Genomic DNA, 12,271 nt, shown 5'->3' on the forward strand with positions numbered 1-12,271 from the left:
GATGTATAAAGGAGCACTGGAGACTGGATCTGGTGCTGTCACAGGGGGCTAAAAGGTTTGCAACATTTTTTTTTTTTCAAAATCCAGAAAGAGGACATCTTGAGTCTGCAGGCTGATCAAGCCAAGGTGAAACTCTCCTACTCGATGGGATTTCATAACACAGATATTGAGCACTGTGGCAATTAACAATTATGATGGCCTCCTGCAGACATTTGATAACATCATTGCGGATACGACAATGCATTTGTGAAAAAGCTTTGTGAGGAAACTGGAGGATTTTGAGTGTGTGTCCATGTTGTACACATTATGAACAAATCTTCTCTGAGACTGATGTGGTCTTTGATATTGTCCAGCAGAGGGCGATGGATGAAAGTTTCCTTCTTTACTGTAGGAAATGAATTGAGTCTCTTCTTGCATTTGTCAAAGAGAAGAGGTCAGAGGGGGCTTTCCAAGCTGTTTATGCCAAAGCAGCAGACCTCACATCAGACCCACGAGATGAGCCCATGAGAAAGCGCTGTCTGACCTAATTCCAGGTTCCCCAAGAGCTCAACACAAATCTTTACATTGGCAATCCTTGATAGCAATCCCATCTTGGAGCAGATTCATAGACATTTTTCAAATTTGTAAAGTATGCTCTTCTTAGAATTAGTCAATTCAGGGAAATTTGATGACATGAGGCAAGTATTTCCAGAAGAGGCCTTCCAAAGTGTGCTGAAAAGTTATGGCCCTCACTCTGATTCAGGAAGACTGAGGTCTGAACTTCAAGTCCGGGCCGGTCTGAGTATTTCACAATCTGGGGTGCGTTTCCCGAAAGCATCGTTAGCCAACTATGGTCGCAAGTACCGTCATTACCAATAGAGTTCAATGGAAATTGCGACCAACTTGCGACCATAGTTGGCTAACGATGCTTTCGGAAAACGCACCCCTGCTCAGTTACTGGGATTTTCACACACAACCATTTCTAGGGTTTACAAAGAATGGTGTGAGAAGGGAAAAACATCCAGTATGCGGCAGTCCTGTGGGCCAAAATGCCTTGTTGATGCGAGAGGTCAGAGGAGAATGGGCCGACTGATTCAAGCTGATAGAAGAGCGACTTTGACTGAAATAACCACTCGTTACAACCGAGGTATGCAGCAAAGCATTTGTGAAGAAGCCACAACACACACAGCCTTGAGGCGGATGGGCTACAACAGCAGAAGACCCCACCGGGTACCACTCATCTCCACTACAAATAGGAAAAAGAGGCCACAATTTGCAAGAGCTCACCAAAACTGGACAGTTGAAGACTGGAAAAATGTTGCCTGGTCTGATGAGTCTCGACATTCAGATGGTAGAGTCAGAATTTGGTGTAAACAGAATGAGAACATGGATCATCATGCCTTGTTCCCACTGTGCAGGCTGGTGGTGGTGGTGTAATGGTGTGGGGGATGTTTTCTTGGCACACTTTAGGCCCCTTAGTGCCAATTGGGCATCTTTTAAATGCCACGGCATACCTGAGCATTGTTTCTGACCATGTCCATCCCTTTATGGCCACCATGTCCCCATCCTCTGATGGCTGCTTCCAGCAGGATAATGCACCATGTCACAAAGCTCGAATCATTTTAAATTGGTTTCTTGAACATGTCAATGAGTTGACTGTACTAAAATGGCCGCCACAGTCACCAGATCTCAACCCAATAGAGCATCTTTGGGATGTGGTGGAACGGGAGCTTCGTGCCCTGGATGTGCATCCCACAAATCTCCATCAACTGCAAGATGCTATCCTATCAATATGGGCCAACATTTCTAAAGAATGCTTTCAGCACCTTGTTGAATCAACAAACCCTTTAACTGTTAATTGAGTGATATGCAGGGGGAGCTTAATCTTATATTGGGCCGTGGGTGGATTTTCCATCAGGACATTGATCCAAAATAAACATCAAAATCAACACAAAAATGGGTCGGTGAGCCCAAAATGAAGGTTCTGCCATGGTCGTCCCAGTCCCCTGACCTGAACCCATATGATCTCTGATCTCTTGTCAGGTGTTCTCCAAACTCATCTGGCAATATAGGAGAAGATTTAGAGTATAAAAAAAGGGAACCATTCATTGTGGGCACGGTTTATTGAAAAAAACATTTATTTCATAGCAGCAATTTTCAATTATTTAACTTCAAAAGGTTAGATTTTTGTGATTTTTAAAAATAAAATATCAAAAGAATTATCAATGCAGATTTATTGTGACAGGCTTCTTTGTTCATAATTACTAAGGGTGTCAATCATTCTGACCATGACTATACTTCTAAATCATATTGACAAGTGCAGACGTGGCATGATGAGGATCTATCTGAGAGTTTATTCTGATGCTCTGTGTTCTCATTTCCACCTGATGGATTTCTGAATTTTGATCTTCTAGCTCATGAACAGACACACACACTTCCTGACAATATAATGCTCATTTCACAATACTATCACTTTATCCAAACATAGCGCATTTTACATACACAAAGTTACTAAAGTGCTGCATAGATGACTCAAAACATACAAAACAATTAATACACATTTTTTTAAAACAAAATAAAATAAAGAAGCTTGTAAATTAGTTGTGATTAACATCATGTAAATGTTTTGAAGAACTGTTCGGTGTTCTACTTAAAGGCGTGGCTCAACACCTCCTTTGCAACTTTTATCAACGCCTCGTCGGGCGGAGGCTTTCTCGCACTGCCCGGCTGCAGGAATTTGCTGATTTTGGGTAAAGCCTTCATTCTTTCCTGAAATGCCTGCAAAATAAATGTAAAATTATATACAATGTATATTCATAATGCTAGAAAAAGAATGAAAAATAATAGGCTGATCAGCTTGATTCAGTAATGTGAGAATTGGTCAGTCAACTAACAGCTTCACTAAACTGGGAACAGACTACTCTCTTAATCCCTAATGTATATTCAACAATCAGTACTGTGTTTTTCATTTGTATTAAACATAAATTCAGAGCCGATCTTGACCTCCCTGGGGCTCTAAGCAAAAATAAGGGGCCGTCGTGCCTGACCCACGAGCCATGTAAACCATTTGCCATTGCCACACAGTCACACCTGACACCCCAGTTACAGTCTTCCTTCGTTTAGTTAGAAGAACTAATGAAAATATAATTCCTGATATCAGAGATATATTTTATATTAATACCCGTTCCCGCAATTCACTCACATGGTGTTTGTCTCTCTTTTCGTGTCCAAAAGGATAGTTCCGCTTAATTATTTAATTATCTAAGGTTATCGTTGTTGTAAACTTTGATTGACGTGCTTTGACACAAGGGGGAGGCCTTGAGTAATTTGCGGGGCCCTACGCAACTAGCGTAGTGTGCGTATAGGGAGGATCGGCTCTGTAAAAATTTAAGATGTTTAATGAAACTTAAAATCACTTTATTCTGATTGTTTGTTCAAATGCCAATTTTTAAAGACACACACGTTCACAAAAAGTGCATTTTGCAATAAATTGTAATATCCAACTAAAACATGGGGTCCCTCTTTAAATGTACTGCTATGTACTAACCTTTTAATAAACAATTTGCACTTTGACACCTAATATAAAGTTTAAAGGTGTAACGGGTACACAAACCTTCACGACACAACAGGAAAAAGAGCAAGAGACGATCTCTGAACCAACACAACACAAGCGTACAGATGGCACGCAAGCGCCTGCTAGTAGCTGAGTTTCGATTCATTTATGTGACATGCTCCACTAACTTCACAGAAAGAAAAAGTCTCAGGTTACGTTTGTAACCCTGGTACCCTGAGCGGGAACAAGACGCTGCGTCGAGAAGCGGTGGGCTTGCGTTGTGTAGCACCTGTATAATCAGTCCAATGGAAAGACGAGACATCATAGGCAGGTAACGTCATCTACCAGGAAACTATAAAACACACCTGAAAACAGACCGTGTCAGCTTCTGATAGGCCAAAGCAAGTCGATAACGGGCATGCAGGGAATATGGCAGGACGACGCAGGGAACCAGTGTCACAGTCGTAACTTGAGACATTCCCTTCCGGGGGAACTCAAGCTGCGTTGAGACGCGGTGTAAACACCATCCCCACAACGCCAGAACAGCAAATGCCTGTTCTGTGTGAAGTTATTGCACACACTAAGAAGCAAGCACCCTAGACCCTGGAATAGAGCCAAGATCCAGATCATAAAATTGAACAAAAGTATACAGTATAGTATAAAAGTATAGCCTGCCAAATCGCAGATGTCAAGAAGGGAAACCCCCTCATAATAAAGCCTTACAGGCAACCATATTCCCAGTAAAGTGGGCCAGGACAGACAAAGGTGAAGGTTGACCAGCCGCTTCACAAGCAAGTGAGATAGCCTCGACTACCCACCTGCTCATTGTCTGCTAGGAACCTCATTAACCTTTTCTTGGTGACCCGAAACAGATTCGAAATACACCACAAGGCAGCTCTGTGTACATAAGCATCGAAAGCCCGAACAAGGCACACAGCAGAAGTTTTTCCTGATCTGGTGTAATAAAAGCTGCAGCATCATTGGACCCGAAACATTAGTAAGGACCTTAGGAATATAACCCGGCCTGGGGTGAAGAAAGGCTTTCCCCATACCAGTTGCAAATTCCAGGCATGAAGGAGCAATCAACAAGGCTTGCAAATCTCCAACTCTCTTAATAGAAGAAATAACAATGAGAAACAAGGGAACTTTTCTGAAATCTCTTCAATGGGCTTGAAGGGAGCGAAAGCCAGGTCCTCCAGTACAACAGCCAAAATCAAGCCGGTGCTCTATTGCGCAGTGCAGGCCTCAGCCTTAGGGTGCCACGAAGGAGCCAAGCCCACAGTTTCCACAACTCTGCAAGTCGAGGGTGATAAATCGTGCCCCCTGCTTGGGACAGCAGGTCCCTCCTGATCGTAATCTCCATCAGAGAGCCGTCTAGAAGGGACACCTGCTCCCAGAACCAAACTCGGGCCGGCCAGTGCAGGGCTACTAACAATTCTCCTGGGCCAATAGAAGGATCCGATGAGCCAATTTGATGTGACCTCAGACCCCCCTGATGATTGATATAAGAGACCACCGATGTGTGGTCCGTGCAGACAAGCACATGGTGACATCTCAGGTCTGAAAGGAAGTGCTTGAGAGTTCGAAACTCTGCCATAATGTCTAGTCGATTTATGTGCCAAGAAAGTAGATGGTCCTGCCAAAGACCTTTCGCCGAATGACCACTCATGATCCCCCACCCCCGACAAGAAGCCCCCAGCTCTGGGCCTTGGGCGAGGAACCAAGGTTTTTTCCACATGACTAAGGCACATAGGCATCACCGCATGAACCAAACTGAATTCTATAACCCTTTTCTATTTTATGCAGGACCCAATGAGATATATTTGGCAGTAGTTTCCACTCCGCCAAAAATTCTACTAGGGGGACCAGTCTTTCGAGACTGGCCTCTGGATTTGGCCGAACGGCCACTTTGGTGCCCTGAAGCGGCGAACCGGCAGGGAAGAACCGAACTGACCATTCTACGACCCTACTTGGAGAATCGTTGAGATGTGCAGACACCTCGGTGCCCTGAAGCGGCGAACCGGCAGGGAACAACCGAACTGACCGTTCTACGACCCTACTTGGAGAATCGTTGAGATGTGCAGACACCTCGGTGCCCTGAAGCGGCGAACCGACAGTGAAGAACCGAACTGACCGTTCTACGACCCTACTCGGAAGATTGTTGAGATGTGCAGACACCTCGGTGCCCTGAAGCAGCGAACCGGCAGGGAAGAACCGAACTGACCGTTCTACGACCCTACTTGGAGAATCGTTGAGATGTGCAGACACCTCGGTGCCCTGAAGCGGCGAACCGGCAGGGAACAACCAAACTCGCAGCACTGCTAGCCTCCTCAGAGAGTCGCCCTCCAGGGGACCACCCTCAGAAGCCTGATAGCCTCGGCGTCAGGACTTATTCTTCGTCGAAGCCTTTTTAGAGATAATGACAGTCCTCAGATCTTATCTACCTCTAACAGGCTTCGACTGCGCCTGCCACCCAGGCCCCCTGATTGATGCTTTTTTTTTTTTTTACACTTTGTGGGGTGAGGAGCTTGTAGACGGCCGAGACTGCTCCTGCCCAGCAGGCTCAGGGACATTAGATCAGCGAGGAAGAAACTTCTGGGTACACATACAAGACTTTGCAAAGAATGACTGAATGAGCAGGTTTTATATAGGCTGGGCTTAACAAGGTAATGAGTAACAGCTGGAAGTAATAAGGTATGATGAGTCTGGAGGAATGGTGATGAGAAATGTCGTCTATGAAGGAATGGCAATGGGTATGCTCCAGTGGAGATGCAGGGCGCTGGTGATTGAGACGACTGCTTAGTGCTTAAAGGGTTAGTTCACCCAAAAATGAAAATTCTGTCAGTATTTACTCACCCTCATGTTGTTCCAACCCCGTAAGTCCTTCGTTCATCTTCGGAACACAAATTAAGATATTTAGGATTTTAAAATCGCTCCTGCATACAGTCCATAGGCTTCTTGAGGGACTGGCTCTTGCTGTCCTCGAAAAGTAATTGAAGACATCGTTAAAATAGTCCAAGTGACTACAGGGGCTCAATCTTAAGTTTATCAAACGACGAGAACACTTTTGTGCGCAAAAAAACAACAAAAATAACGACTTTATTTCAACTATTCACTTCCTTCTCCATAAGCCTATAGTCCGTTAACGTAGTGTGATTGCGTAGAGCTAAGTCACACGTAGGCCCACTATTGGCCGACGCTGGTCATGTGTGTGTGATGCGTGTGACGTACAATAACAGAAGCTTACGCTATTAAACTAGTTACCTGACTCGCGCAGAGGGAGAAATAAACGAATAGTTGAAATAAAGTCGTTATTTTTGTTGTTTTTTTGCGCACAAAAGTGTTCTCGTCGTTTGATAAACTTAAGATTGAGCCCCTGTAGTCACTTGGACTATTTTAACGATGTCTTTTATGACTTTTCGGGGACGGCAAGAGCCAGTCCCTCAAGAAGCCTATGGACTGTATGCAGGAGCGATCTTAATATCTTAAATATCTTAATTTGTGTTCGGAAGATGAACGAAGGTCTTACGGGGTTGGAACAACATGAGGGTGAGTAAATACTGACAGAATTTTCATTTTTGGGTGAACTAACCCTTTAATACATTAAAGGAGGCTGTGCTGTGAGAACTAGGGGACTAAACACCGCTAGGTAGATTTGCATTACTGTCTGATCGAATTAAATGAAAAGAAACCTAGTACTGGAGATTTGTTGCTTTTTCCTGTAGGTAACCCGTATCTAACGAGTGTACCGTTACACCCCTAATAAAGTGTGACCAGAAAAGTTTTTGTTAAGCAAGTTAAGTCCAATTTTGGAGTTGATTGGTTGTGTGGAAAGCGTGGAACAGATTACCTGGACTTTGGGAAAGGTTGATAGTATTGTAGGGAATAACTCCTGCAGCATCAGAGAGGCTTCCAGAAGATGAACGTCTGCACGGGTCAACTGGTTTCCCACCAGGAAATGAGAGTTCGCAAGACCCTAAAAAAGTAATCAGAAACAGCATGATTACGTGGATAATAAATGCTTAAAAATGTGGGCAATGAATAGTCAGAGCGATCAGTACCTTTTCAAACACAGGGAGGAAGCGCTCTTTTGCCTTTTCCTCGATATTACTGAGACTTTTCTGCTTGTTTTCAGGTGGTGAGAGAAAATACATCGAGATAAGATCCGTTAGATCACCAATGCCCTCTGCATACATGTCAATCCTAAAGGACAAAAATACAGTGATAATAGCTTAGGTGTGGTGGAAAAACCAGGGTCATTTTTTTTTCCCAAAACTTTTTTTTTAAATAAAGTGAACTTTTGTATCCACAAACACACACAAACAAATTATTTTATGAATTCAAGGAGTTTTGTATTTAATTTAAAAAAGTAACAAATCCTTCCCCGGCAAGTCAGTTTGACCACCCATTGAATGGAATGTGAAAAATACTTCAGTACACATAGAAAAACTTTTTTTTTCTAATAATTTTTCTAATATGTGTATCTGAATGCATATTGAAGTTTACTGAGTTTAGGACCTAGCGGAACAGCTCATCTGCTCCATATGGAGCTATAAGGCCCTCTAGAGCATGGACTGTAAAAAACGATGGACGACGCGACGCCCCTTTCCTCTCTTTCATTGGTCAGCACTGATCGAGGCGCTTTGGCTTCACTTTTCAGGGCTTGTACGGCACTCTTGATCTAGAGTCATGAAATATCATGGTATATTTTTATTATTTTTTTTACAAGAGGTCATCAAAGACACACAATGTAAGATATTTTGAGCTGAATTAAAAGGGTTAAGACCAATTTATCACACTATAAATCGCACCCTAGCTGTCGTAGGCTGTGTAGCGGCGTACCATTCGGCGTACCTGTCGTGCACCTCTCCAAAAACGTAACAACGTATCAATTCTATACGTAGACGCAAGCGCTGTGATTGGTCCGCTAGAACCCCTCCCTCTACATGTGTAATTGAACGTCAACACGGACAACAACGCAGAAATATAAATCAGCATTTATGCATGAAATTGTGAGATATTATGAATTTAAGTCGAAAGAATTGTGAGGAATGTGATTAAATTACAATTTATTTATTATTAATTGATCAAATTTAGTGATTTAAAGATAAATAAAATAACAAATAACAATAATAAAATAAGCTTTCTGGACAAAAAAAAAAAGAAAAAAAAAGAAGTATAGCTACTTTTAGGGCTTCGGGTCATTTTGACCCATGAGGGAAAGATATGTTTAGTGCAAGGGAAGGATGAGGGTTAAATGAACTGATTACTGGAATCTAGTTTCATAACAATTAAGAAACAATTTCAATCAAAAGTTGATATTTACAAAGCACGTTCTTTAAGGTCTTTCCCATAGAGGTTGTATTTTCCAGCGATGTAATTCAGGATAGCCCTCGACTGCACAAGCTTCATCCCATCTATCTCAACCATTGGAACCTGCTGAAACATCAGGGCTCCCTCTACAACCAACAAAGCAATCACATTAAAGGAGTGGTTCACTTTAAAAAAACAACTTTTGCTGATAATTTACTCACCCCCATGTCGTCGAAGAGATCCATGTCTTTCTTTCTTCAGTCGAAAAGAAATTAAGGTTTTTGATGAAAACATTTCAGCATTTTTCTCCATATAATGCACTTCACTGGGAACCAAGCAGTTCAAGGTCCAAATGAGAGTTTCAGTGCAGCTTCAAAGGGCTTTAAACGACACCAGACGATGAATAAGGGTCTTATCAAGCGAAACGATCACTCATTTAATAAATAAATAACAAAGTTTACGTTTCAAAAGCTCAAATGCTCGCCTTGCTCTGTTCTGTGATGCGCATTCGTGACTCTCCTGTTCGAACTCGTTCATCAAAATGAACAAATCTTTTTCTGAGTCGAATGAATCAGAAACGAATGAATTGACTCAGAAAAAGATTTGTTCATTTTGATAAACGAGTTTGAACAGGAGAGTCACACAGTACAGAGCAAGGCGAGCATTTGAGCTTATAAAACTTAAACTTTGTTATTGAATGAGCGATCGTTTCGCTTGATAAGACCCTTATTCATCGTCTGGTGTCGTTTAAAGCCCTTTGAACAGTTTGCACTCAAACTCTCATTTGAACCTTGAACAGTGTGGTTCCCAATAAAGTCCATTATATGGAGAAAAATCCTGGAATGTTTTTTATTAAAAACTTTAATTTCTTTTCGACTGAAAAAGAAAGACATGGATGGACATCTTGGATGATATGGGGGTGAGTAAATTATCAGCAAAATTTTAATTTTTTTTTAAAAGTGAACTACTCCTTTAATGATAATATAAATACAGTATAATGCAATAATATATACATAGAACAACAAGAAATGATGGATGACAAATTTACTGAACTTACCATTCACCAGTTTTTCATAATGCTCCCTCTTGGTCAAAAACACTTCCTCAAACTGTGAACACGAGAACGCATTGATCTTAAGATCACATTTCAATGCACATTCCATTTCTAAATCATTGTGATCGTCATATGCAAACAAAAATATATAGTGCACAGCCGTAGGAAAAAGTTACATATATGCAAAGTGTTAATCGATGTACACTTTTTGCAACTGCATTTCTTTGCAAAGGTGGAGAAGTTTTCCAAAGCAACAAACCTCGACTCCAGCCACGGCCAAGAGCCATCGGATCGACTCCATTTTCCCTCTTCCATCGAAGTAATGCAACACAACTTTCTCAGACATTTTCACAAAATAAAGCGACAGTTCAGTCCAAAACGCTTTTCTGCTGTGTGTGTGCAGTGCACTGTGCTGCTGGCTGTTTTATGGAGATGGGAATACGGAGGATGGAGCCAGCTGCAAATGGGTGTGGTCTACCACTATAACCTTTCGCCGGCTCTTCCCCCAAAACGGCAATTGTCCACACATCATAGCAACCGATACTATGCCCTGCTGAAAAGAAAAACCCAATAGAAACCATTACAGAAATCATAATGGTTTTAATGGCTATAAAGTAAAATGTATTGGTTTTAATGGAAACTGTAATGGTACTGATGTTGTCAAGTAAGCTTCACTTTTTCCCCGTTGGGAGCGTGCACTCCTCTAAACTGTAGTCTACAGGCGCCGCTCATTTCCCACGAGAATATCATGTTAACAACAACACTTTAGAAAACGTAATTCCTTTGTGGATCCTGTTCATCTGCTTTCTCCATGTTACTAATCTCTCAGTCTCACGCACGCTGCACGCGAGTTAAAGCGATAGTTCACTTTGAAATTAATTTTTGATATGTTTTATCTTACCTCAAGGGCATCCACGATGTAGGTGGGTTTGTTTCCGCAGTAGTTTCAATTTTGATATTTTTTGGGTCAAAGCGTTCTTGTCTGTCAGTCACATAATGGAGGTCTATGGTCACCACCTCAAAGAGCATGCACAGAGAAGTCCAAATTAAACATGATTTAATGACTCGTAAATGTTAGTACACATTGATGGCCTAAGACAAGAAACGAACGGTTTGTGTGAGAAAACTAACAGTATTTATATCGTTTTTACCTCTTGTAACAACAGCCACGTCCAAGTGATCTGAGAGTGCACGGGCGCTTCGTCTGTTGATATATTGAAATCGTCTAAATATGTTTAGATCTTCTATGATCTTTGTTTAGACCATAGATCTGCATTATGACTGACAGAAAAGAATGGTTTGACCTAAAAATATAGAAATTTAAACTACTTCGGAAACAAAGACACATCTTGGATGCCCTTGAGGTAAGCTAAAACATCCCAAAAAATAATTTCAAAATGAACCGTCCCTGTAACACATGTATATGGGAGTGGGGCCGTCCACACTGTTTACTCCATTGTAGACTCCGCTCACGTTGTGTTTTCGGTTTTGGAAACGGAAAGAACACAACTCCTCCAGACAATCTCTCGGGTAGTGTCCCTGCGCTTCACCATCTTACTTGTGATGCAAGTCAGTGTTTGACAGACATGCTCACATAGTAACAGTTGCCATGATGTGTGATTGGACTATGATCGTTTTGGGGGAGGGGCCGGCGAAAGGTCAATGCTCCAGTGTTGTGTAACTTGTGGGTGGTGGTGCTGCACCGGGACAAAGGGCTCATGAGTTTGCAAACTGACATGTCTAAGAAATGCTGACATCACACTCAGCAGAGTAAATAAATCTTTTTTAGATAAGCTCTGCTGATTAAATGAATGACAATAAAGTGAAGCTTGAGATAAAAAAATAAAATAAAAAAGCTTTGTCATCCCAGTTTATTACATGAAATAGTAGCATGCTGTTTTATAACTTTATGCCTCACGGACAATAAGACTGGTCAATTGTGACTCTCCAAAATACAATTTTAACTATCTAAAATTAAAAAAATAAATAAAAAGATTTATTTTCCTGTGAAGTTATTTTAAAAATAAAGAATTCCTTATTTTTTGAATGTGCACAAATATGTGCCCTTATTTTTTAAACTAACTTCACAGAAACAATTTATTATTATTATTATTATTATTATTATTATTAACAACAGCACAAAAAGTGTGTTACAAGCATTAGAGTATACAAGAACGTACAACATAAATGTAACTGATACACTGGGGCTAATAGATTTACACATAATAAAGATTTTTAAAAATATTTACAAATAAGAATAGGCTACAGTATTTGCACATGTTTTCTGCTTTGTGCTTCCTTCAAAAATCGTCAATATAAAGTTCTTTTTTGAACAATGTAAGGGTTGTTAATTTTTCACAAGAACACTTGTG

At 41.3% G+C, this 12,271-nt stretch overlaps 1 protein-coding gene across 1 annotated transcript; it reads right to left on the reverse strand.

Moving 5' to 3' along the window:
- Nucleotides 1-2,099: 2,099 nt before the first annotated feature.
- On the reverse strand, nt 2,100-10,319 carry LOC120492252 (glutathione S-transferase A1). Its single transcript, XM_039690437.2, has 6 exons — nt 10,159-10,319; nt 9,903-9,954; nt 8,859-8,991; nt 7,594-7,735; nt 7,383-7,508; nt 2,100-2,757 (listed from the first exon to the last, which is right to left on the reverse strand). Exons 1-6 carry the CDS (start codon nt 10,243-10,245, stop codon nt 2,626-2,628), a joined length of 672 nt encoding a protein of 223 aa, XP_039546371.2. The 5' UTR covers nt 10,246-10,319; the 3' UTR covers nt 2,100-2,625.
- Between the last annotated feature and the right edge of the window lie 1,952 nt (nt 10,320-12,271).

This window comes from Pimephales promelas, chromosome 11 (assembly GCF_988280905.1).
Source record: "Pimephales promelas chromosome 11, fPimPro1.hap1.1, whole genome shotgun sequence".
Taxonomy (NCBI): Eukaryota; Metazoa; Chordata; class Actinopteri; order Cypriniformes; family Leuciscidae; genus Pimephales; species Pimephales promelas.